Source organism: Eretmochelys imbricata, chromosome 6 (assembly GCF_965152235.1).
Source record: "Eretmochelys imbricata isolate rEreImb1 chromosome 6, rEreImb1.hap1, whole genome shotgun sequence".
Lineage (NCBI taxonomy): Eukaryota > Metazoa > Chordata > Testudines > Cheloniidae > Eretmochelys > Eretmochelys imbricata.
The window spans coordinates 28,006,075-28,033,956 of NC_135577.1; the positions used below are offsets into that span (position 1 = coordinate 28,006,075).

At 37.7% G+C, this 27,882-nt stretch overlaps 1 protein-coding gene across 2 annotated transcripts in view; it reads right to left on the reverse strand.

Annotated features, from left to right (window-relative positions):
- Positions 1–1,226: 1,226 nt before the first annotated feature.
- The window catches only part of CARS1 (cysteinyl-tRNA synthetase 1), a 49,684-nt gene continuing 23,028 nt past the window's right edge, over positions 1,227–27,882 (reverse strand). For both annotated transcript variants that reach the window (XM_077818294.1, XM_077818296.1), the window contains 15 exons: positions 27,290–27,378; positions 25,680–25,801; positions 24,177–24,289; positions 23,196–23,324; positions 22,164–22,293; positions 21,340–21,443; positions 19,812–19,909; positions 17,295–17,484; positions 16,771–16,839; positions 13,700–13,781; positions 6,140–6,220; positions 5,695–5,762; positions 4,125–4,184; positions 2,616–2,699; positions 1,227–1,557 (listed from right to left, as the gene is read on the reverse strand). In XM_077818294.1, coding sequence (XP_077674420.1) covers positions 1,423–1,557; positions 2,616–2,699; positions 4,125–4,184; positions 5,695–5,762; positions 6,140–6,220; positions 13,700–13,781; positions 16,771–16,839; positions 17,295–17,484; positions 19,812–19,909; positions 21,340–21,443; positions 22,164–22,293; positions 23,196–23,324; positions 24,177–24,289; positions 25,680–25,801; positions 27,290–27,378 — 1,554 coding nt within the window. In that variant the 3' untranslated portion in view covers positions 1,227–1,422. The remainder of the gene's footprint in view (positions 1,558–2,615; positions 2,700–4,124; positions 4,185–5,694; positions 5,763–6,139; positions 6,221–13,699; positions 13,782–16,770; positions 16,840–17,294; positions 17,485–19,811; positions 19,910–21,339; positions 21,444–22,163; positions 22,294–23,195; positions 23,325–24,176; positions 24,290–25,679; positions 25,802–27,289; positions 27,379–27,882) is intronic.

The following is a 27,882-nucleotide window of genomic DNA, read 5'->3' on the forward strand; positions in this document are numbered from 1 at the left end:
CTCCAACACATCATCATGGATCTACAACCTATCCTGAAGATGACCCATCACTCTCACAGATCTTGGGAGACAGGCCAGTCCTTACTTACAGACAGCCTCCCAACCTGAAGCAAATACTCACCAGCAACCACACACCACACAACAGAACCACTAACCCAGGAACCTATCCTTGCAACAAAGCCCGTTGCCAGCTGTGTCCACATATCTATTCAGGGGACACCATCATAGGGTCTAATCACATCAGCCACACTATCAGAGGCTCGTTCACCTGCACATCTACCAATGTGATATATGCCATCATGTGCCAGCAATGCCCCTCTGCCATGTACATTGGTCAAACTGGACAGTCTCTACGTAAAAGAACAAATGGACACAAATCAGAACACTGCAAATTCTAATGTTAGATGTCTTTAGTTCAGTAGAGTGCAAAACTGCACTGTCCCAGGAGCAGACCAGATTTCAGAGTAGCAGTTGTGTTGGTCTGTGTCCGCAAAAAGGAAAGGAGTACTCCTTTTCTCGGAGCAGTCCGGACAGTGAATTTTAACATTCACAATTTTTCCCTTGCTTCCATCTTGCTCAGAGGAGGTTAAGTTATTTCACTCTTATGTGGAGCAACTTTGTTCCTCTGGACAGTGAGGGGTGGGCGAGGAAGAGCAGGCCTCTTCCCACTGTCTAGCCCTGACCATCCTCTTCCCACCCACAGTTCAGAGCAGATGATTCGCCCTTGCACTCATCTCCATGACTGAAGTCAAAAGCTGAGCTGGGCCAAGCAGGGAGGAACCTTCTTGCTCTGTTTGGCCAAGTGAGGGTTGTGACAGTCCAGCTTATGGAAATGACTGTTGCTTATACCATAGATTTATTTGTCTATATTTGGGGTTTTGAAAAACTGCAACAGATGCATCCTACTTGAACTATTTATGGTACTTTCTGCCTGTGTAATGTCATTGAAATAATTTGAGAAATATTTATGGTTCTTACTGTGGGACAAATTGATTAGCTTTGCTGTAGGTCTCAGTAAGTTCTACTTGTTGTGACATTAACTATTCCAAAGCACAAGCTACACTGGATATTAGTTGGCTAAAGAGCGACATGCATGAGAAATTACCCAGGGGCCTGAAGAAGTTATAACAAGCAGCAAATCCACATAGGTTTCTTGACTGAACACTGTCTTCCCCAAGAGAAGTGTTCAATATATAATGATTGTGACACAAACATCCTACAGGCTCTTTTTATTTTTAATAATAAAATTTTATTGACACTCTAAACTTGATGATATATTAATCCAGGTAAACAAGTATTTTTAGCTTGACCACAGTAGAACATGTAAACACAATATGAGCATCAATATATGCTCTTTACTGTTCCTATAATAACCCAGCTCTCGCCTTTATTTTAAAAGAGAAGAATGTCCTGGTTTTGTTCTCAATTTCCAGTTCCATTCTGAACCATTTGTAGATACTCCTTGTAAAGTTTTTCCTGTGCTTCATAAAGTTTCTTCAGTTTCTTCATTTGTCCTTTGCTGAGTTCTTTGCCTTCTGTATCATGGGTAGGAAATCCCTGGAATATTAAGAACACTAATATCTTAGAAATTTTCGTCCAGATACTTTGTTTGACTTTGGTCAATCTGATAAATTTGTGGCTAAATTTTATCACCTCTTTCCACCAGAATTATGCATTACTGATAGAAGGGAGTAACAGCATAATTAATATAAAACATTCTAAATGAATGAACATAGCACCATAGTAGAGGGCTTGTGTAAATCAGGAGCTTTAGGCCACTATTCAAGACATATCAGCTTATTATTAAGCTCCAGATTTTAAAGCAAATGCAATAAAATATTCTAGGTCATACTGAGACTGCTCTTTTCAGCCCAGATCTTATCTCCCCATGATTTGCGCACAGAGGGTCATCCATGTGCTCATTAGCACTTCTGCATGGCAGGGGCTCAGCTGCCTACATAGCACCATTCCTGCTCGCCTGCAGAGGGCACTCAAGGGTTCACATTGGGGAAGGAGACTGGGGGGCAATGTATGTTGGTTTAGCGCTGATCCAGCAGCTGTTACTCAGAAAAGGTAATACAGTTACTTTTCCCAGATAGCACCAGCCTTCACCCTCCAGGGAATGGACAGAGAGAACCTGTTAGCATGGTCCAATGGAGCTGTGCTGTCAGGGAGAGGGAGAGGAGGCACAGTGGACAGAGTGCCACAGTCTCCATGCAAATGGTCTGGGTCTCCAACAGATCCCCTGAATCTGCCAGGTTTTGGAGTGAGAGGAGGGGGGAGACAGGGTGTGTGTGCAATCTTTGCCTCCCAACAGGAAGTTTCTGCAATTTAATCTTTAAGAAGATTTCTATCCCAAAAGTCATAGAAGTCTTGCCCAGTAGCAGGATGGCCATGTTATGGAAACCCCCTAAAAGTTATGGCTCTTACATACACCCTTACACAGGACATCAATGTTGTACAATTCAGTGAACACTTAAGAGCATGAACCTGCTCCCATCAAATTAACTGGTAATGCACTACTGACTTCAGTGAGGAAATGATCAGGCATTTTAGTCAGTTCTTAAGTTCTTATTTTTCAATTGGCATAAAGAAAATTTCCCCATGCTTCTTACATTTTCATCAAACTTGGAGTATTTGTCAAGCTCTGATTTAAACATTGCATGTGGTGGAATCTTCATCTTTGCCAGTTTTGCTGCCTGCAATATAAAATATGCATTACAACTTTACAGTTAATTAGCATCCTAACGAATTACACTGTCACTTGTCCTTTTCTGAAAAGCTGTCCCTGGGTGTACATTAATTGATGCACGGAACATCTAAATTGCAAATCAAGGAGACCCACATCACACTTTTCCATTATGTGGAGAGAAAGGAATCATCAGTGAGGGACAACTCTATATGAATCTTGAACATATCTGTCTGGGGGAATAAGTAATTAATTTAGTACTTTGTTGCAACAGTTAATCAGTTAGAATCCAATTAAGACAAAAAAACAACAACCCTGCTACAGCTCAAAATAGTCAGCTTATGTGGTGCAGAAGCCAGATGTACTTTTTGTTTAATTTGAGCTCTTGTTGTATTTTAGGTACAAACATAAAAAGTAAGCTATTTGGCAATGAGCTCATTGCAGATGTTTCCCTATGTCCAAGCAGAAATCCTATTGATTTGAATAGGGCTCCATGCAGGTCATAGCAGGATCAGGGCCCAAAATAACTAAACCATATTAAAGGAAAATTAAACTTTGGTTTTATTGAAAATGGTGGCTTCTCAAGATCATTAAAAGCAATGAAATCATAAACAATTTTAAAAAGAATGGATAAAGCTGTTTGGAGATTCTGTTTGGAGATTCATGAAAAGGAAACATCCTATTTAAAGACAATTTTCCCTGTAGATCATACTTTGAAGGTTTACTTTCCTGTATTGCATTACTAGTGCAATTTGCATGGAAATAGGATCTTTGCTCTTCAAGAGAGCATCTGGCTCCTGGTGCTTATTCCTCACCTGGAGTCTTAAGACTTTGTGCTAATCACAATTAGATGCTATGGAGATGAATGTGTCTTCACAGAAAATTAGACTCAGGTGAAGCATAAGTAGCAGGAACAGATGGACTCTTAAGGAAAAAGATGCTGTTTTCATGCATATCTATACAATAATAAAGAGAGGGAAGAAAATATAATTGACACAGGCAGAAGCCTCTTTAAGTTAAATGTTCCTGAATTGCCAGAGCTCTAAAACTGTTGTGCATGCTGTATCCTACTCACAGCTATTCACTAAAAAATGTGCTACAAGGTATTTTAAGAAGCACTTACCATCTCTGATGGCCCCATCAAAACAAAACAAAACAAAAAAAACTTACCACAAAGTCTGAACAAAGACCTGAACATTTAAGTGACCTAACTTGTAGGCACAAATAATTGTGAACAAAAAACTGCCCACCCCATTAATTTTCACTCACCAAAAACAAAAACAACACAATTTAAAAATGGAGGGCCAGCTGAGGCTGGACTGAAAATTCAGCCCACAGTGTATTTTTGCCTGAATAAGAATACAGCCATTAACGCACATCTTCAAAAACATAATGCCCATTTTAATGTATGTTAAAAAGATATTTGAATATTTACCTCCTGTTCTTGTTTTTTCCTATATGCTTCTTCTTTCTTTCTTTTTTTCTCCTCTTCAATCTATAAAAAGTCAAATTGAAAAACAGCATTACTTAATCAAAATTAAACCATTGCAGTAGGTTATTTCTTACTAATGTCAGCTAAGTAGCTCTATGTTTTAGATATCTGATTATAGACAAAACTGGTAATGACACCTATAATTATTGTTGCTCAATGCGTCTATTATAAGACCCTGTTTTCAGTCGCTTATACCTTTGCTAAACCAACTCTTCACACTGAAATTTTCCCTGCCTGGTGTCTGCCTCAGCCGGAATATTTTTGGGAAGTTTCAACAGAAGTGTTTCAGCCATTACTCAGAAAGAGATTAGGGATCAATACATTATTAGGCCCACATTAAAAAATCCTTACAATTGTAATTGAGACGCTCTAGTGCGCCATGGTCCTCCATGCTTTGAAAAAAGGGTTTGAAATTTGGGAGGAAGGTCATCTTTGTAACAGGATGAGCCTTTTGCTATTCCTATGGGAAAAAGCTGTCCAAATTTGGCCAAGTTATGAATCTCTGGAAAGTCTCAGTTTACATATGCTCAGACTTGTTAGAGTCTGACAGCTAAATTCTCCAAAGATTCTTTCAGTACTGAGCATACTTCAGCAGGGGAGATGTATAGTCTAGCCAGGGAGCCCAGGCCACAGAAAAGAATGAGAGCACAAGGACCTGAACTGCAACTCCCATGCAGCACTATGACATTTCCTAATCAATATATTAACGTTTTTGGCTAAAAACTTTCCGTTTCTGATTTTTTGCCATAGAGTCAAAAACTTTCCATGGAAAAAACACAACAAAATTTTCCAAACTAGCTCTAGTCAGTATGACTCCAAATGATGGAATTGCCATTTTTTCACTTTATTTTAAAACAGAGAACGTATACACAAAAAATTACATTAAAAGACTATTAAGGTTGCAAAGTCAAACACTCAAAAGTCAGGAAATCCTAGAATTAAGATTCCTGTGCAGCATTAATTCAGTCACCTTGGGGGTGTGCATTATGATTCAGTCTTTAATTACATGATCACATGCTATTTTTTCCACAGGAATCTTGCCTCATTCAGTGCTACATTAATGAAGACTTAGTAATTTCATTCTGTTTTTATCAGCAGATGTCAAATCAGTACTGCTAACTGTATGGAAATATTTACCTTTGTTTTGTATTGACAAATAAATAAGAATACTTTACTCATAGGCATTACTCTACCAGGGAGACAAAAGAATAAATACGTCATACCCAGCACATCATAATTGTATAAAGCCTTTTGAAACTTGAAAAGATATTTAAATCCCCCATAGCATACTTTCAAGCAATTATCTCAAATTCCTTTTCTCCAGTGCCACTTGAGTTCTGCTATCAATTTGGGTGTGCTATTTTCCATTTTGTTAGTGTTAAAATTGCCATTTCTCTCACAAATCAGCAAGGAAATATGTAATGTCAATAAGAATGTGTGTTTTACTTTACATGTGCAAAATAATATAATACACAAACTAGTTTAACATGAAAGAATTAAAATAATTTAAAACCTTTTTCTTTTCTTCTCTTTCTTTCAGTAAGGTCTCCCTGTCCACCAACTTGACCACAGTTGGGAGTCCTGGAGAAACAACAAAGAAAAATAAACACATAGCAGTTCCAACACTTATATGTCTGGTACCACAAACGTTTCTTGAAACACATCCTGCAATAGTCTTTTCAAATTGTATTACTAAGTTAAATGCAAATGCCGCCAAAATGACCATTTAGAAATGACTGAGGAGCTAAGCACCATACAAGGAGATGCAAACGTACATTTTATCTGAATGCTTTTGAAAGTTTAAAAACTAAATCTGTTAAAGCTCTGTGCATTCAGTAAGATTGACAAGGATTCCTGATTATTCTTGATCATATTGACATTTTTCAATATCTTAAGAAAAGAATTCACCAAATTTTAGCAATAGCTACAATTTACAATACAGGCAGGCAGTTTGTTACCTTCATGATCTTCAAATCGAACTCCAAGCTCAGGAAGAATGTCATCTCTAAGAGCATCACTCAACTGCAGTACTTCAGTTACTACAAGGCACAGAAAAATTAGAAGTTCTGATATTAGTTTAAAATGAAAATTTAGTTCTCTTCCATGCTGCAAGTAATTTAATGCAAGTAAAATATTACTACAGTTAGACCAGTTTCTTTTATTTCTTTACTTGTTTGTTTATTTAAGTGATAGATGTAAGTAAGGTTACAAGTTCCTTCTTCCTCTGGCTCAGTGTAATCTCTTGACCCTGTGAGACAGAGAAGCATGTTTCTGCTAGATAGACCTGGAATTTGTCAAGATGCTGCTACTACTCCAAAAAAACAACAAGATACCTCAGCTCTGTGATGTAACTGCTCAGAGGCTCAAGAGTCTCGCAGTTGCTGTTAAACAGACCTCCAGTCATGTGGCATTACAATGCATGATTTCTAGCCCTAAATAGAATTCCTCATCTCAGCATTTAAAGAAAAGACATTTTGTGAAGTTAGCCTTTTGTACCTTGTGAATTTGTATATTAAAAGTACTTTAGCACCCTACTAATGACTTCTTCACCATTCCATACAACGATGAAAAATAGCAACTTTTGGTGTCCAAATAGTTCCTCTAAGAACGAGCCTAGGAATTGCCATACTATAGATCTGAGGTCCATCTAGTCCAGTATACGGTCTCAAACAGTGGCCAAAACCAGATGTTTCAGAGAAATATGTAAGAACCTCACGGTAGTCAGATGTGAAAAAATCTGCCCTCTCACATTAGGTCTCATCCAGGTCTCTAATAGTTAGACTGACATAAGCTCTGAAGCACGAAGTTTAATATCCTTTCCAAAATGATGATGTTGTAATGACTTTAGATCTTCTGGATATCCATATAATTGCCCAGTCCCTTTTTAAATCTTGCTAAACTGTTGGCCTCTATGACTTCTTGTGGCAATGAGTTCTACAGTCTAATTATTCATTGTGTAAAAAATATAATCCTTTTATTAGTTTTGAATTTGCCATCTTTTAATTGCATTGAATGTCTCCTTACTCTTGAGTTCAGAACTCAAGAGACTTCCTCTGTACCTTTCAGTACTGCATATATTTTGATCATGTCCCCTCGTTTCCTTTCTCATTAAAATTATCAAAACCATTTCTTCCTTCACTTGATTAGCTATTTAAACAATTTTGTAAAAGTGGAGCTATAATTTGAATATTTTATACACAAAAAGCTATACTCACTATTTTTTGCCAGCTACATCTAGTTATCTTCCAGGATGTCACTAATAAGTATAATTTAAAAAATCACTGCAAGTTATGTAAAAAAACTGGTTGTCATGACCATAAGTCTCTTTCACAGAGGGCTAACTCAACTACACATGGTGAAATTGAGGATATATTTTGCCTAAATGTTTACTACCATTATTATTTGTAATGCAGCAAAGCCCCAATCAAGGATCGGGGCTCTGTTTTACTAGGTGCAGCATACATGCAATAAAACGACAGCCCCAACCCCAAAGAGTTTACATTATACATTAATGATGTGACGCAACAGATGGATGAATGAAATATACAGGTGAGCAAGGAAGAATGGGTTAATAGTAATATACGTTCTAAAGACTTGAAGCACATCACCTATGTAGCTATCAGTTGATCATGTCAGTCAGGGGAAATAATTTAACATGCTTTAGTTTTAATTAAAGAGATTTTTAATCAAGAAATCTTAATTGCTGGAGCTTGAAATAACATTTTTGTTCAAATATATTTTGAATCTCCAGCACCGCCTAATCAAACATATATTAAGGCTCTGCTAATGTCCACTTCCAAGTGCCTTAGTCAAAATCCTCTAAACCCTGCTGAAGAATCTAGCAATGAAGGGGGAAGAGAAATTTCAAAGACAGGCAGCTTAACGTTTAATATTGAATCACTAATTCAGATAAATATTTAGCAAATCTTTATAGACATTTAGTTTCTAGCACAACATTTTGGAGGTTAAATTAAAAGCATGTTTTTTCTGGCAGGACTGCCTGAGTTTTAGTTTTGGCTCGCAAAACAGGAAAGTGCAAACACTACTGAAAGAAACCAGAGCTGACCAGAACGAATGCAACTACACAGAGCTTTATTTTAGCTTTTTATATATTAAAAATCTCTAGATATTTAAGTGCCTTTTTCCATTATTACTGTTTCCTCTCTACTCTCTCTTTCAGGCTGATTGCTAAATGAATGAAAACATGGCCTTATTTCATGGTAGCATTTCTTAGTAGCTCTATTTCCCATACTGAATTGCGGTTTCAGAATTTCTCACAGCAGTGTTCCCTAAAGCAGCATTTCCTAACCTAGTCTAAGATGGTGCGGGGCAGAGTGGAGTGGACAAGAAAGGGTTCAAGGCAGTTGGAAAAGCTGCACCCTGCCTGGAGCCACTTGACTGCTCTTTGTGAGTTTATTGCTGTGATTAATGCTCTAGGAAAATACTTGAGCCTCTCTGCTCCTGTGATGTGTGGTCCCCTAATAAAAATAGCCACAGGAGTAGGTTGTGTATACTACTGTAGATATAGGAAGCGGTCTGTCACACTAAGCATTGTGTTTGTCTTCGCTCTCATAACATAGCTCTGCTGCAAAAGCAGGTGTCCCAGCAACAGAAAGCTATCAAAAGATGCCTCATGGCCCAATTAGTTTGTAGCCTGCTGATGAGTGGCAGAATGAGTTGGAAGGGAAAAATACACTAAAACTTCCCCCAAGGAAAAAAAAAGTAAAAGCGAATAAAATTGGAAGAAGTAAAGAAAAGGACATCACAAGAAAGAAGGGGACGAGGGGAAGAGAGAGATGAGGAAAAGAGAAAGTAGACAGAAATTAGAAGGGACACAGCAAGGAAGCTGAAGCTAAACAAATTCAGAGTAGAAATAAGGTGCACATTTTTTAACAGTGAGGATAATTAACCGTTAGAACAATGTATCTAGAGATTTGATAGCTTCTCCATCATTTGAAGTCTTTAAATCAAGACTGGTTATCTTTTTTAAAGGTGAACAATGGCTCAAACAGAAGGTATGGGCTTGATGCAGAGAAGATGGGTGGACTCCTATCCTGTGTTATGCAGAAGGTCAGACTAAATGATCAGAATGGTCCTTTTTGGCCTTAAATCCTGTGAACTCTGCCAAGACATGGCATGAGGGTATGTAGGGAAGTGCCAATCCACCTACCTGTTGCCTGACGTTTTCTAACAGGTGAAATCAGGAACCACTGCCCTACTGAATCACATCTATCCCACCTACGCACAACAGGACAGTGGAGAAGCTATTTTCCGGTATCCTTCCAATATCACACATTTTCAAAGCTGTGCTAATAAAGGCACAGGCCATTTCTATGGAAAATCTTTCCCAAAGTGCTTTTCTGTTCATTATCCATTTCACTCTAGCCTTCTCCAAGTCAGTCACTTGCAGAAGCACTGACTGATTTTAGGAGAATGTGACTTAGCTGAATTGGAAATTGGCTAGGACAGCACGGCTAACATCTCTTTTCTTGCAGAAGTGCCATTGGATGTTAATGATCACAAGCAATCAGGGTCTCAGATTTATTATTCATGCAAAAATAGAAGTAAAGAGAGGAAAAAACTACATGTATTTACTCAGAAATAAAAGAAAGTGATGAAAAGAGGAAATACATTGGTTACTTGAGAAGAAACAGAAGTGGTTCACACACCAAGAGCAAATACAAACATTAGAGCTTCTGGATGTATTTATGTTGCTGTCAATCCAAATTTAGTATCCTTGTTTGATTCACAGTAAGTATTTTTTCCTAGAGGAGGCTGATGGTGACAAGATTACTTGGGTCAACTTATATCATGAGTTTTTAATAAGTAGGTTCTTCCCCCCCCAGTAAATTGTTCTTGCACCCATGTTTCAGTAGGTTCAATATACTAAACAACACTTCCACGTAGTTCTTGGTGGATATGTTGTATAAGAAACACTAACATTTGATGATAATTCTCAATACCTTGCACATACCAGGGAAAGTCTTCAGCATCAATTATGAGGCTTAGATACAGGAATCAAAGTATGTAATTGGGATAATGTAAGCTATTATTTTAGAGGATCTATTTTCTTCAGTTATTCACTGGCACATATAAGTGCAGATACACACCTCCTCACTGTCTAAACTACTAAAATCAGAGTCCTTGCCTTTGCTTGGTGTTATGAACCTGTGTCTCATCTGTTCTTTGCTTGAGGAGCTGGAATCAACCCTGGCCTTTGTGTGTATATGAAAATGTTCCATTTTAAGAAGAACTGTTTGCTTTAGTCTGCAGTCTATCTCCAGTGAATTATTTGTTTTTCTGTATCCTGGCTAGGTGGGCACAGCCGGCCAAATTCATCCTTGGTGTAAGTCTAACAAAGTCAACGAGTGAAACCACAGATGAGTTTAGCCCATTATCTGTTAATACTAGAAGGTGTTGACAATATCTCGTGCATGGAATTAATATGATAGATCTACTGAATGTATAACAAAAGCAGTATCTGCTTGAGTTATAAATATTTACCAGTCTGAACCTATGAATAATTAAATATAAGAAGCAGGAGAAATTCTTCAGGGTAGAGGAGAATGAGGAATTTATACATGAGAAATTCTTAATTTATAAGAGAAGGTTATCAACTGGTGCCTATAGAAGTGTCAGCATAATGGCTTCATGCACTGCCTTAGGGCTGAACTGTGCCAATTCTCTATGTTAGCACCATCCCAGCAAGAGGCTTTAACTGACAGTGGGGAACTTGTTTATGGATCTCAGTTGCACCAACTATAAGTTGTCACTCTCACCAAAGATTGATGTTGTCCACAGAAGGGAATGGATAGGAAAACCAGATTTGGTGCGGTCTCAGTGACACTGTCCAGGTGCACATTGTTGATTAGGAGTGAACCAGCTGCCAGGCAACAGTCCTGTGGATGCTCCTAGCCCATTCTTCACATCCACTGTGAACTTCAAGGTAGTGGGTTTCAGAAGCCAAACAGAGCTGGGGGCAGGAACTAGTAAAATCAATTGTTTGTTTTTTTTTTGTGGGGGGGAGACGGTAGGGGGGAGAAAGAGCGTTAATTCATAAGTCACCCTGAAAGATTAAATGAGCAATATACATTATAGCCAACAGTGAAGACAGAGGATGCACAGTAAAAAAGATGGAGGCGTAGTTCTACTTTTAGTCTATCTGATATATTAGGAAAATATGAGTAGGTTCTCCCAACTCTGTTCTGGCTGTAGAATAGGGAGAGACCCACCATCTAATAAAACACTGCGACAGATTCCTTAATACCAAGATTTCAGTAATGGAAGACTTTACAGTAAGGTAATAGACTTAGCGGGGATCCAAGAAATAAGAATGAAGTTAGAAATATAGAGGACAAGCAAAAAAAAGAGTCAATGGTGTTTGAAAACATTTGAATAGATGTTTAGCTTTAACAAAATTATTCTCTCACATTAAGAACGCCTGCGACAGATCAGAAAATCTGCTATAATGTGTATGCTTTAAGAGGCAGAGATACAGGAACTTTGCAGTTGCCCAAGTACACAAAACCTAAAGGCACATGATGCGAAGTTACTTGACACAATGGGATGAGTTAAAAACTCACCACTTTTCCTGGATATTATTAAAAGCATTTTATTTAGAGTCATTTCTGCCCACTGTACACCTAGCAAACACCATTGGTATTTTTCTTTCCCCCATTTATCATCATCAATAGAAACATTCACAGTTAATCAAAACTCTACTAAGAATGAATAATGCAGGTTTCCGATTCAGATGTCTGCCAGTCTTGTAAATGGATAAAGACTTTTTTTCACATGATGTTTGAATGTCCTACAATTAGGGCATTCTGGTTGAAGACAGAGTTTATTCAATAATGTTTGAATACACACTTTGGTTATAGCTCCCTCTGGTCCTCTGACAAGATTCCCAGATCACAGGTGCCTGAGTTGTGGAATGCTTTGTGGATTGCCTTATTGGCAAAAAAGTTACATTTATTTTTATAGTTAGTTTTATAAAAGACTCATACCTATTAACATAAGAGTCTGGGTGCATTTACAAAATTAAAACACTATTATTCATATTTAACATTATCCTGCCAGCAATTAGCTATAAAAAAAAAAAAAGAAGAAATCCCCTTAATTTACAACAACCCTAATTAAAAAGAAAGTATAAACTCAGAGGCAATATTCCCAACCACTAATCAAAACCATTTTAAAAGTTCAATTTCAGGTAGAAGCCCTATAAAATTAACAAATCTGAGTTCTGTTGGCTCAACAGGGTAAATGAGTTCCAGAGCTGGGTTTCTTCTCCTGAAAATATACTACCATCAGCCCCTAGATATTCAAAACTCAACTATTAGAGTGTGAATCAGCTGATCTCAACTGCTGAGGTTTTTTTGCATAAAGAAAAAATAAATTTTATGTATGTTTCAAATAGTAAAAGGCACTCACTCATCTTGTGAGCTGAAGAACTTTAAAAAAAAATCAAAATTAAAATACATAAAATTTGAAACCAGTAAGACTATTTTGTAAGATCAACTACGCCAAAATAAGTTTGTTGATTACATCTGAATGATCACATCATTGGAAGCATTTTTGTGTTTGTAAGATATTTATTCTGTTTGTTCTGGCTAGTACGTTTCAATATGGTAACAGAATTAGAATTGCTTGCTAGCTATTATCAATCTACTCAATCAAAGGCTTTTCATTTAAAAAAAAAAATCAATATTTCCTATTTTGACTCTCTCTCAGTCATGACATTAGTTTAAAAAAAAACAGTATCAAATATACGTTGAAGATGCATAAAAACCCAAGGGGAATAGTAGGCAGAACAACAAGAAATCCAGTAGGAGCTCATCAACAAGCAAAAGCAAAAAGAGATTAATAGAACACCATTTGTAACACAATACAGTTCTGTTGCCAAATCACGAAGCAGCATTAAAGCTTCCAAGGAGAAGAAAAAAGTCCACAACAACCTTCAGCAAACTCTCCTATGAATACTCCAAAGAGATCACAAAATACTATCTGGGGATTTGTGATCAGACTATGCTATCAAACCACGAAGAAACAACTCAGCCTGTTTGTACTCAAAGTGGTTGAAGGTTCCAATAAAAGGAATAATTACAATTTACAATTTTTACAATGTGCACGCCCTTCAGGACAGGAACTACATCTTCTTTTATGTTTGCAATCAATTAGCACACCGTGGGCACTACAGGAAACAGAACATTCATACTCCTCGTGTTCCCTCTCCCAATGATAGGAAATTCTGAATACTTTAACAGGTTAACATGAACATATCTAGAAGCATCAGAAAAGATAATCATAATTAAAAGGACACCTGGCAAAGATTTAAACCAACTCTGGTTTACTTTTGTATACACAGAGAAATGTGTATAGGTACAGATAAATATGCCATTTTTATTCTCAAAGCAGAGACGCTATTTATGTAAATCAGATAATCAAAAAACGACATTTAATTTTTTCTCCCCCCCTCTTAAAATCAGTTACAATAATGTTGGAAAAAAGTTAACCCTTACCTTTCTTTTCTCTGGCAATTTGTCGCACTCCTTCTCTGAAATCAGACAATACTTGTAGGTATGGCATCACTGTAGACTCAAGCTGTCGAACAAAACATTTCTATGATTAGTTAATAATTTAGATTCAAACCATTCAAAAACTGTTTCATATGTATGCACTTATGGGGTCAAACTCCGCTCTGTTCTTCTCTGGAGCTAAAAGGGATATAGTATAAAGTAGAAGCTAACTCTTCACGGTAGATCCTCAACTGGCGAAAACTGACATAGTTCCACTGACTTCAACAGAGCTATGACTATTTAAATCAGTTGAGGAACTGCATTTCATGTTTAACATTCTGTATCACTGTTGTAAGACACACACACACACACACGCACACAGTGTTCACTATGAACTTGGGCTGAAGTTTTTCCTCGAACCTTCGGTTACTAGTACAGTATTTATTTCCTTTCAGTGTCTCCAAGGAGAGACAGATGATTTGCATCATTAGGCTCTGCTATGGCAATAAAGTAATGTTAAATAAACTCAGATAATACCAAAAAAAAAAAAAAAAGAAAAAACCATGACACAGGAAGACTCCTGCTTGCAAGGCTAGTGAAGACCAGTGCTTTGTCTGGGGAACAGGAACTGTTGCTGTTCACACAACAGCACTGCACCTGTGTGAGACTGGAGGTGAATGGAGTTCTTGGAAATGAGTGGAAAAGGTCTTGGGGGAGCCCCAACATCTGTGTGTTAGGGCTCCTACCCAGTTAAAAGGTGGAAATGCCTACATGAAATGAGTTGATGGACTCAGTCCAGATCGTCATGAATAAGAATCCACACTACAAAAACCACTATCACAACTGCTGGCAGTCTCAGCAGAAAGACCAAGAATGGTGCAAGCCATAGAGAATGAACAACACTCTTGTTCTCACTCTCTTTTTCTCACTGAAGTTAGCTTGTGGTACATGAGCAGGGTGGCATGGGGAACCATGCACTGCCACTACCTTTGCTGTATTCTGTTCTGTGGATACAGATGGAGGAGTTTGCTTTCCAGAGTAGCGAACCTCGCAACATCACTAAATTCACTTGAAAACCTAAGTCTTCTAGAATCTGGGTTTTTCAGATTGCAAGGTGACAAGAATGGATTTTGAATGAATTACTGAACCGCAAGGGGTTAGCATTGGATATATACTAGTCATTATTTTTAAAGTTTTCAAACAAAGACTATGCTTTTGTTGAGACAGTGCCTGTTTCAGTTTTTACTCATCCCCTCATGTTCAGTCATGGACAAGAAGAATGTGGGCCTGAACAAAAGCCCACTGAAATCAATGGAAAGACTCCCAGTGACTTCAAGAGGCTATGGATCAGGTCCCAAATGAAGTAATTGGACATTCAACTGGATAACTTTGCTAAGAAGACGACGACTAAGACGAAGAAAACCTTGAAGGAAAGCTGCCAAAAGATTCAAGGAAAGTAGCAAATTTAAGGAGGACACTGTCAAAAATCAAATAATTAGTAATATACTGTAATGGATGCTGGAAATGAAAGCCTATTTCTTTAAAAAACAAAACTATAGGCTTGTTCATATGTGCTTGGCTGATGACATTCATTTTTCATATTTAAAATTGCCAGAGTGTTTGTTTACAAAGGACGAGATATAAAGAATTACATGGATTTTACAAACAGATGTTAAAACCCCCTCCAAGATCAGCTCATTTTGATGCCTCCTATCCTTGGCGGTATTTTACAGTGAAAGGCTTTGTTTGTTGTTCCGCACTAATGCCAGTCCTTCTGCAAGGCACATTTGCTTTTAGCATTGTGAGGACTGTTTAAAAAATAAATTTTTAATCTCACCTATGAAAGATTACTAACAAGGTCCTGGCTTTTCTGCTGGAATCTGAGATAATGGTGTTTGCTAATGCTGACCTAAATTAGAAATCCAATATTCATGATTTCTGATATGGAACAGTACCATTTTCTTCACACAGCCCTCTCTCCCATACAGTCTTGGAAAAGAGAAAAAGGTACAGACCTCCTAGTAAATGTTTGTTTAGTCCACTGCTATAGCACTCAGTGCTACAGCAATGGGGACCATATGAATACCTAGCTAGACAGAGACAGAGTCTGGGTGTTCATTCATTTGCCTCAACTCCAACACAGGAAGTTTTTTTTCTTGGTGAGTTAAAATGGGCGGTGTAGTTTTGTTTTGTTATTCTATACAAAGATAGGATATTCTGTGAATGTTTTCATTGCTATTCTTTACAGGAAACAGAAAATATTTTTCTAAATGTACTTCACTTAAATCTGAATGGTCTCATGTGACCATGTTTCGAAATGCTGGCATCAGATGTCGTGCTGAAGGAAAACACTTTAAAGATATAGTGCCATTTTTCAGGTTAGATTTTGCTCCAGTACAAAGACCATAATCATTGGCCTCCCCTCACTCTGGAGCATTACACTCCTATTCCCCGCCAAAGATTGCTCCTACATGACAGAACTTTATCAGCATCCCCCAGAAGGTGTGTCTTAATTGCTCTCAGCAGAAATACCTCACTGCAGTAGTACTGCTGGATGAACAGAACAAGGCTGCCTATAGACGCCAGACAAATGTTGTTCCTTTAACTATCCATTAATTAACTATTATGCGTTACAAAGCGATCAGAAAGTGAGACTGAAATCAAAATCCAACTGCCTCCCTACTAGTTTTTGGTATGCTTCAATGAGTCCTAATCAGTGTAATTTTGTGTTTTTATTTGTATAAATAATATTAATACATGTAGTTACTTGTAATGAGACTTATTTTAGCAAGTACTATATGTACTCAAAAAAAAAAAAAAGGAGCACTAGTGGCACCTTAGAGACTAACCAATTTATTTGAGCATAAGCTTTCGTGAGCTACAGCTCACTTCATGCACCCGATGAAGTGAGCTGTAGCTCACGAAAGCTTATGCTCAAATAAATTGGTCAGTCTCTAAGGTGCCACAAGTACTCCTTTTCTTTTTGCGAATACAGACTAACACGGCTGCTACTCTGAAACCTGTCTATATGTAGTCTGAATAAGTTAGTAGAATGTACTCTGTTCTCCACTTACATTTATGTTTTGGCTATTTCCTCCAACAGGGAATCCAAGTGCTTCATCACTTTCTATGGCACCAAAGATCTAGTCAAGGAAAAGGAAATTAAAGACACATTCATACGATAGAAGATATCTGGAGGCTAACCGAAATCAGACATACTGGTGTTTGAAGAGGCCACAAGGCTCATCTAATCCATATTCCGGCATCCTACTAGGAGATTGCTCTTTATTCTTAAAGCATCCTAAATAGTTGACAGTCAAATGTTGCCTTAGGTGATGTTGATTGCACAACTTCACTGTCAACTATCCATCCACCAAATGCAAATTAATGTAAAACAAAATTATAAAGAACTGTATTCCCCCCCTATACATAAAATGTTACGATTTTGTTTTTAAGCAACTGGCTCTTTAGAATCCGGCAAGATCTACAGAATGACTGTACTGATCCATACATGTCTGGAAAATATTGCCGTAGCAGCTGCGTAGTGTGATGGCAGCTATTCTTTTTTAATTTAATGTAAAATCTCACTACCACTTACCTTTAACATCTGAGTGAGAAAAGAACTAATACTTTCTAGCAGCAGTCTGTTTGGCATTTGCCTGGCAGTTTTCTTAGCAGCAATATAGGAATTGCTCTGACTGACTAAAGATCGCATTTCTTCCAAGACAGTGCGAGTGTCAATGTTGTCACACAGTGCTTCATGAATGGCTGCCTTCTTGTCGTAAAAACTAAATCAGAGAAAAGCAGACAAGTTCACAATTGATATTATCATTATAACATTAATGTCAAAATTCGTGTGCTCCATCAGTACACTGGAGTGCTTCCATAAGAGGAGCAAAAGTGGGGGAGGTGGGGGGGGAAGGATTTCCCTTTCTTTGGTCATAGTTGATATCTGAAGAAGGAAAAAAAAGATGATTAAGAGACAGGTGTTGGTGTCCATGATGTAGGTGATTTTGTTAAAATATTTTACCTGCATAATAAAATATTGATTCTATACTGCTGCCAAAGTCTCAGAGAGGGTGGGTTATCTGACAGGTAATAGTGACAGGACAAATCAGACCTAGCATATCTTCAGAGCTCACTTTTCTGTATGTTTGCAGAAGCAGTACAATTCGCTTGTTCAGTCTCTTCCCTTCTTCACTGCTTCATTTTAGTGCTGCTTACTCTCACTGTGTGCCAGCTGAGTGTTCTGTTGCATAAATTCCTACGCAATGCCACTAATTTAAGGAAACTTGTTCTGAAGCTACATGTTATGAAGCCACTCCAAGCAGGTATCATGAATAAGGCTACGATTTAGTCATGGGTATTTTTAGAAAAGTCATGGACAGGTCATGGGTAATAAACAAAAATCCACAGCCCGTGACCTGTCCATGACCTTTTCTATAAATACCCAACTAAATCTTACCTGGGTGACCCCGGAGCGCTGCTGCTCTGCAGGACCTCTGGGGGGGCCCCTGGGGCCAGCCCCTCTGGCTGCTGCTCAGGCCATCCGCAGGGCCAGTGGCACTAGCCACTGCTCGGGTGGTTGCTGGGGCCAGCAATCGGGGGCCGCTGAGCAGGAGCTGGTGCAGCTGCCCCCGGGTCCAGCCGCACTGGCAACTGCTTGGGTAGCCCCTGGGTCCAGGAGCAGCCAAGTAGGGGTTGCTCTGGCTGCCCCCAGGGCCACTACTCAGGTGGCCCCCAGGGTCTGCTGCCCGAGCAGCGGCTGGTGCAGCTGGAACGTCTGGCTGTGGGGCTGCTCCAGCAGGAGCCAGTGTGGCTGACCCCAGGGCCTGCTGCTTGGGCGGCCCTGGGGTCAGAGGTCACGGAGGTAGTGGTATGTCATGGAATCCGTGACTTCTGCAACCTCTGTGACAGACACACAGCCTTAATCATGAACATTTCCATGGAAACACTGTTTAAACTGTTCATGAATTGATTTGTAATACATATGGTATGTGTCCCCCATTTCTTCAGGCAAAATAGAGATTTAAGGAAGTAGTTTTTTTATTTAAGATCCAAAAGGGCATTATCTACTCAAAAGAGAAGGGAAAGGAGAAAGAAAAGGAGGTGGAGAAAGACAAGTAAAAGGAGGAAGAAAATGCTCTCTTCCCCCAATACTTCTCTTTTTCCTGTTCCTATCCTCTTTCTCCCTCCTGTATCTAGTTCTCTCCTTTCTCACTCTCCTTTACTCAATGTTTTCTATGCTTTGATTTTTTTCCCCTTTAACAGTCAATTTGCCCCACCTGCCTGCTATACAAAGTTGAAAATCCAGAAGCAGCATTATCTGCTACTAAGAAACAGGTACCCGTCTTTCCAGCACTGCGGACACAATGACTCTGGTAATTCCCAAGGACACACTTAACTATATGTTGCTTTGACTTTAAAAAGAAGAATCAAATCATGCACTGTTTAAATTACAGCCACTGAAGTGGGATTTCATTAAAATGTGAAGGATTATCATCTAAATGGAAAGAGACCATAATGTCAATATCACTATTTTGTTTTACTGGATTGAGGGTAAGGTCAAAAGTCAGAAACTTCTGAGTTCTTATCGTTGCTCTCTGATTTTGGGCAAGTCACTTAACTTCCATTTGTCTCAGTTTCCCCACAGCACTTTGCATTTTCAAAATGTTGTAAGTGCCAAGTATTATTTTATCAGTACAGTCGAAACACATTACATTAGCGTGATCTGCCCCTTCTCAGATAGTTTCTTAAGTATACACCTGATAGTCACATAACCTAGAGGAGATTCAAAACAGAAAGAAGTTCCCTTTCAGCACACATATACAGAATGACATTCAAAAATTAGGCACCCAAGTCACATGAATGTCAATAGAAGTGATGTGATTAATTCCATGTATTGTATGCTGAAAAATACCTAATAAAACTGTTGCAAGGTTAAACGCATCAGCTTGTAAAGTACTTTGAGATTCTCAGTGGAAGGTTGCTGTAAGAGCGTAAAGTATTATTAGATCCTTTTTCAAGAAAAGGAAATGCCAGTTAGAAAAATGGGAATCTTAAGTGTGCATATATAAACGGCTATTAATGCAGAAATTAAAAGTAGCTCACTCACCTTTTACTCAGCTCTGTTTCTCTAAATTCCCATTTTTGAAACTGGCCTATCAAACCACTAGGAGCCCGAAGGATATCCTTTACATTTAAAAAGAACTCCTAAAAAAGAAGGATGCAGTTTGAAATCAGCATAACTCAGACAAACCTGTGTTTACTATACCAAAGTAAATTTTCAGTTAGCCATTTTAATACTTGTGCCTAGATACAATTTCAGCAAAGATCTGCTACAGACCTCCCAAAATAAGAAAAATACACTTATTTTGCATTACCCACTGTATTATATTATGAGCGTTAAGCTGCTCTTTGTCAAGGTTGTGACCTAACACAACATATTAGACATTAACAACAAACCACTGCAATTTAATTTCTTTGAACTATGATCTTTTTAGTTTGGAGTCCCTGTAACAATCTTGTCAGTTGTGGACAAAATGAGGTAATGATAACTTACATTGGTTATGAATCTCTCCTTTGCTTACTGTATTTCAGGTTGTGAAAATATGAATTGTGTTGTCTGGAAGAAAAGTCTTTTCGTTGTGTTTCTGATTCTAGTACATAATGACTTTCCTTCATTAGACTTGTGTATTTCCCTAAAGCAACAATTCATTCTAGTGTTGATGCAGTAAGTAATGTGTATTGCTTAATGCTTTTATTATCACCACAATAAACCGACTATCATTAGCAGCAACTGACAGACCAAAACTAATTACACAGCACACTTTAAAAAACAAAAAACAGTGCGTCAAGTTACCGCTCATGAAAAGGCAAGGCTTAGTTGGAGCAATCTGAGTTGCTCGCAGTGCACAGGCCCCATGCAAGTTTTTCCAGACAGCTCTGCAAATGCACCTCAGCCCTGACATGCACCAGTCTTTTTATTCCAGGAAGAGGCCTCACTTAAGAAGATATTTCTGTTGTGCAGAACTGTGTGGTGGTTTTCAGATGTGTGTAAGTAGGGAAAAGGAGCAGATACTGGCAGTGATACTAAAAATATTTTTTTTAAATGAAAGACACCAGATATATTCAGCAGAATGTGTGTGATTCTTGTGCCACCTGGATAGCTAATTATCTCTTCATATTTTTCTCACCACTTTAGGTATTATTGGCATAAAAGGAAATATGTATTTCACTAAGACAGCATTTCTGGAAGCTGTTAGGTTGGGCTCGTTTTCCTGCCCACACAATTGTGAAGGGTCTCAGATTGCTGCATGAAGAATTATAAATAGAGAGTAGCAGCCTTAACTCAAAAAAACGTAAATAATTTATAATTTTGAATGTAGTTATACTGGATAATGTGCTACCACTCTTAAAATCAATTTTTATTTGATTTTCCACAATACACAAAAAATGTCATCGTATTCACCATAGTCATAGAAAAATGGGCCCAGCCCTGAGAAGTGTTCTGAGCTCTGAGTTTCCACTGAGCTCAGTGGAGTTGAGTGCAGTTAGCTCCTTTTGGGATTGGTTTACATTATTGGGGGATAGGATAGCACAAAGTTTAAAGAATAAAGAAGAAGAGAGGAAAGCTTGCTTACATTCAGGAATTTCTCATACTGAATAGCTGATTCCATGGTGTTTTTTGAATAATCCAGCGTATCCTTCCAAGAGTGCATCAGGAAAGCCAGCCGTAACTGCCGTGCTATTAGGAATTAGGAATTTTAAGATGCAGATGGAAAATCATCATTATCGAATATATTTATATGACTCCAAAATGATAATATCTGAGCACCTCATCATCTTTAATGTACTTATTCTCACAATGTTGCTGTGAGGTATGGAAATACTATTGTCTCCACTTTATAGATGTAGAATGAAGGCACAGAGAAGCAAAGGGCCAGATTTATAGAAGTATTTCGCTGCTGAAAGAAGCAGATAGGTGCCTAGTGGGATTTTCAAAGGCACTTTTTAAAATCCACTCCATGTCTATTTCCATTTTTAAGAGGTTAAATGCCTTTGAAAAATCTGGACCTCAGAGACTTGCTCAAGATCACATGGGAAATATGTGGTGGAGTATGGACTTGAACCCAGGTCTCCTAAGACCTAGGCTAGTGCCTTAACCATCCTCTCTTACCCACAAAATTGACTTAGCTTGAAATTTATTCCAATGCTCTATATTCCTAAACTACTGTAGTATGAACGAAAAAGAATCGTTAAGCACAAATTCAGTTACCAAAAAAAAAAAAAAAATACTGAAGAACCCAAACTTGCCAATTCCCATTTTAATCAGGAAACTTATACAAGAAATAATGTTCAATTTATGGCTTTTTTTAAAATTGCTATTTTTCTTGGCTTAAATTTTCTTAAAAAATACATTTTACAAGCTTCTTAAAAAGTGTTTCTGCCACAAATAAGATTTTACCTGTATGTTTCTTCAGTGCATCTTTGATAGTAATGAAGTTTTTTAAAGATTTAGACATTTTACAGCCAGCAATTGTTAAATGACCAGTGTGCAAAAAATATCGAACCCAGTGATCATTTTCAAAGTATGCCTGCAGCAAAACCACAAATAGAAAGGATAAGTTTTTTGGTTTTTTGGTTTTTTTTTTTTTTTAAAACAACAGCACACGTCCACACACATAAGGTTTCTGAACAAGAAAAAAATGTAACAAAACAAAACCACCATGATGATACAAAAAGGATTTTCTGAAGGCACATTTCCTAAACATGATCAGGAATCACAAAATGTTACTCTTTTAAGAGCGAAAATACTTTTCAGATTATGCCCCCAATTCTACAATTGGATGTGCAATGACACATGCATCTGCCTGGAGCTCCACTGACTTCAGTGGACTCCACATAGATGCAGACTCTCACTTGTGCAGATCCAGCTGCAGCACTGGATTCCGTGCAGGTACCACATGAGTATTTTACCTGAGCATAGTTTTAAATAAAAGGAAAAAAAAGAAGCAGGATTTAAATTAAGAGAATCTGATGACGTGCTGGAGTTGATAAAACCTCATTAGACAGCGACAAAATATAATTTCACATTAGTTTAATGAAGTCTCCCTTTTATTTAGATTATTTCTGCCTTTTATTTTGAAAAAGTTTTATTCTTTTCATTAAAGAGATATTATCAGCTTTAAAAATAATTTCTGCCTGAAACATTTGTACCTACTGTAGTTACAAATACCCAAGATTACAGTAACCAAAGAAAAAAGGAGGAAAAAAAAAATTCTGTTTTTCAGTTTTTTTCCTTTGTGCATTCATCACCACACTGGATATGATCAACTTCACTATTCTGTTGATAGTCACCAGCTAAGAGAAACTACACTTTAAGAGTTTGGGGTTTCTGGGCTTTTTTTTTTTTTTTTTTTAAGTCTCAGTCAAATCTAAAAATGGTATAATTTTTGTATAACAGAAACTAAAGACAGATGGTGAACATGTCACCTACCTCAGACTGTGCCAATTCATTGTCATGGTGAGGGAATCGAAGATCAAAGCCCCCTCCATGAATGTCCATCGACTCTCCCAGAATGGATCCAGCCATAGCAGAGCATTCAATATGCCAACCTGGACGGCCCTGTTTAGAGATAAACAAGTGATTTCAGTACAGATTAAATATTCTTTGTTATTGGTTTTTTACAGAAACCCTTCTTAGGAGAAACTACTTTCTACCCACACCTTTGTCTGTATCATTCCCTCATTGGTTTGTCCACTAATAAATACAAATAAATTAATATGACATAGAAGTATGAGGGAGAACAGATTTTTAATTATCATCCTTGATATAAGAATAGTGTTGAACTTCAAGATGTCCCATACTGTAATAAATCATACATGCCAAATGTATCTATGAGCAGATGAATATACAGAACACAGTCCTGGCCCCTCTAATACTTTCAAAATAAAGTATTGCATTCAAGTAATGGTTTTGTCTCTCTTAACATCAGAAGGGAAAGCTGCATTTATTCTCGGGGTTATAAGTCTTGGAACCCTTGTCTTAAAGTGAGGCATTCGTTCTTATGCAAACTACTTTCAGATGAGTGGAACCTTCTCCCCACTCATTCCAACAGGCATTTTGATTTGAGCACAGAATACTGAACTGAAACTTTGGGAGGTTAATAATGGGAAAGTGGACAAGGTAGACCGATCCCCATGTTTAGAGGTACATTGATAATATTGATTTAATGGACAACATTTCTGCACACAGACTTCTATTTGAGAAGTGGCTAATAACTGGCTAACTACACTGTATAGGATATTAAATGAACACAGCAATGCTACTGAACAAAGTATTATTGCAATCTCAACTTCATTAAATGCAAGATGAGGCTGGATCATTTGTTGTACAGGCTAGTACAGATGATATTCATAAGCTGTAGAAAGATTAGCTTCTGTATTATGTGTGTGGTTTGAACACACTGATCCTTACCTTTCCCCAAGGGGAGTCCCATGAGGGCTCTCCTGGTTTGGAAGATTTCCACAAAGCAAAATCATTCGGGGAACGTTTCTCACTCAAACGATCAACTGAGATACTGAGGTCACCTGTCAATGGAGAAAACTTTGTACATATTTATACTGTCTTTAAACATTAGCGTTACCTACTCCTGGTTCTGCTGTAACTTTCAATGCAAAAAAAACAAACAAAAAAAACCACCACACTAAAAATTTACAACTGAAAAGAGCAATCCTTTGCTTCTTGATTAATCCTTGGCCTCTTCTGAGACTACCAACAAAAGTGTTAGTTGTGAAGCTTCTTAAGCCCTGAAATATGTGATTCAACTGCTACTCTCTCTCAGCATTCATAATTACAGCATTACAACCTCCCGTGGCCCCTCAAATGTTAAGGTTGCAAATTCAAGAAGTCAGAAGTTAGAAAATGCCAGAATAAAGGTCGCCTGTGCAACCTTAATTCAGGTCCCTTTTGCATATGCATTATGATCTGTTCTTTAATTACATGATCACATACTATTTTTTCCATAGCATCTCTGTCTCATTCAGGAGATGACACAGGATGGATGGTAATCACTGAACGTGTAGCTATTCACTATTTCTTTTTATCCTTATCATTCAACACGTGACCCCATGTACTATTTATTGCAGACCATTCAAACCTTGCACTGAATATAGAATTATTAATTTCCTCATGGGCATCGTGCTTTGTTGCAAATTTTAGCATCACCCTCTACTACAAGTTTTAATTAAAAGAGGGCTGCACCCATTTAGCTCAGCACAGTAACATGAATATTTACAATGTGAAGGACAGTTCTCAATATATAAAAGTAATTTACATTTGAAGCCGGCAAGTTGTAACAAGAGCTGATCCAATCCCAGTGCTGGTCACTGATTTCAGGAAAACAGCTAATTTGTAGAGCTGATTGGGAATTGTTCAACCAAATGTTTTTATATCAAAGGCTGATTAATTGAAACCAAAACCTTTTGCAGGAAAGGGTCAATTTTGACAAATTTTTAAGACTCAAAATTGTTGGAAGAAAGTTTCATAGTTGTTGAAACACCCTATTTCAACATAGAATGAAAGATTCTGGTTTCCCAGTTCAAAATGACTTTTTGTTTCAAAATTTAAGCTAGAATAATTTTTTTTAAATATAAAAAATGGTCGAAATTGAAATGTTTTGACTGATGCGAACGGATTTTTTTTTTTCCCCCTTTCAGATTTTTGGTTCATAACATTTTTTGAGATTGACTTCTTGTCCTGACTTGGGACAGAAATTTGTTTCAAAATCTTAAAATTGTTTGCAAGACAGGAAAACTGTTTCCTGCCCAACTCTACTCATTTGTGACTCCAAAAATAAAGGAAGTGCAATGTGGAGACTACAAAACTTTTCCATTCTTCTAATGGGCCTGAACCAAGGCAATGGGAATATCTGACGTTGTGCATGCTGATAGCAACTTAAGTGAATATTGATTTTATTACCTTCACCCTCCTGAAGAGCTCTCTGATCACCTACAGCTTCAGGAACCAACTTAGCATAGGAGTGTTTCTCAGTGGCATCAAACTTCATTGTATCAAAGTAGACAGACCCATTTGATACATAACTAGAAGGTTAAAAGAATTTAACAAAACCTTTATCAATATAAAACTAAAACTCAGCAATAAGTATCTCTATCCATCCTATATAAGATCCTCAGCAGGACTACTTGAAGAGTATTGTACTGTTCAACATGAGTAAGGGTGACAGAATTTGGTCCTAAGTTGTTAAAGTGCATGGTAAAAACTTTAGGTAAAAACTGTAAAAAGCCAAGGTAAATATGTCCTAGGAAAGCCAATTAAAATTAAATTTGTTAAATAAATATTTTAGCAAGATATAAAAAGGATACTATTAGATATTTCTCCTTTATAAATGTTAACATTTCCTCCTATCTTTTGATTGTCTGCAATAACATAACAATTACAAGTTACATTTATTTTCCAGGTTGTTTGCAGTGTTGTTATAGCTGTGTTGGTCCCAGGATATATGACAGAGAACGTGGGTGAGATTCCTTTTATTGGACCAACTTCTGTTGGCAGAAGAGACAGAGACAAGCTTTCAAGCTACACTGAGCTCTTCGGGTCCATTAAAAGACATTACCTTACCTACCTTGTGTCTCTCATTTATTTTCCAATCAATTTTGTCCTCCTCTATTTGGCCAATTTATTTTGTCATGGTTTTAATGGGTCATCCTTGGGATTTCCCCCCCTCCTTCTCTGTTTCAAAACCACCAGCAGTGTGCACCACTCAGAGCACAGGGTCAATTTTCCTATGGCTTGAGCACAGGCATAAATGGAAGTTTTTCAGCACATATATATTAGACACCCAATGGCAGTTTGAGCCATAGTATATGAATTTCTCTGCTGTTCTAGAAAAAACAATTTGCTTTTTAAACTGTTTAGAGTAAGATGTTTTTGTGATGAAAATCTTTTCATACAGTAAATCTGTACCTGCTTAAGCTACAAACAGAAAAAGTTTTTAAGTCAGGATGCCTGGATATTTAGGCACCTACATAGAAGCAGCTTGATTTTCAAAGGTACTAAGCAACAGCAAGAGTTGGGGAAGTCGATGGGAGAAGCAGATCTGCACATGTGAAAAAAACGAAACCACTTCTACTTAAGTGCCTAAATAAAGATTTAGTGGCCTATTTTACACTTCCATTTCTAAAAATTGTTGCCTAACACTATGGGTAAAATCCTGGTCCTGTTAAAGTCAATCAGAGTTTTACCATTGATTAAATGGGGCTGTAATTTCACCCTATATTTTTATGATCTGAAGTCTCCGTTTGTAAAAGAACATGAAAACCACAGTAACAAAATTTTTTTTAAATCAGGTTTGAGAATATTGCTTGGGTGTAAAGGAACAAGCTGATTAGTTTTATCCCAAAGAAACACTGCTTGAATGTAGTCTTTTGTACCACTGCTTATAGAAACAAAGTAAGATGGCTCCACTGTATATTGCAGAACTATTATTTCAGTATTAGAGCTTTGCTTTGTTACACAATAATTGCAGAGATAATTCTGTAATGTTGCACACAACCCATAAAGGCGCTTACCCATAACCATTATCCACAATCTTTTGAACAAATGCCACAATTTCCGGTACATATTCGCTGACCCGAGTTAAGACATCAGGAGGTAACACCTATGGATAAAGATAAAAGGGCATTTATATATACACTGCATTTCACACCACTTTTCATGCCAGAATCTCAATTAAACCTCATCCTCCTTGTGAGGTAGGTAATAACTATTTTATAAAGATGGAAAAACTGAGGCAGAGTTAAATGACTTGCTCAAAGGAACACAGCAAGTGGCAGTCAGAAATAGAACTTAGGTGTTCTAATTCCTAGTTTCCTACTGGACCTCTTTTCTAAACTTCTTATCCCATCAGCCAAGTTACTAAAGGTCTGGCTGCTGCAGGAGATGAAAGTTGTTCAATTTGTGGCATCTCTGGCTGGGCAGGAATTATTCCCTACCATGTTTCTGAGCTACTCATGCTAAATGCTGATGTTCGTTGGCAGGGCCCCTGGTGATGCAGTTAGTGACCCCAGCCATGTATCTCAAATTCCAGACTCAGCCTGGGACAACAGGATGGGGAAAGGCAGAAATTAGCAACATTTGAGGAAGGAAAATGGACCTTATTAAT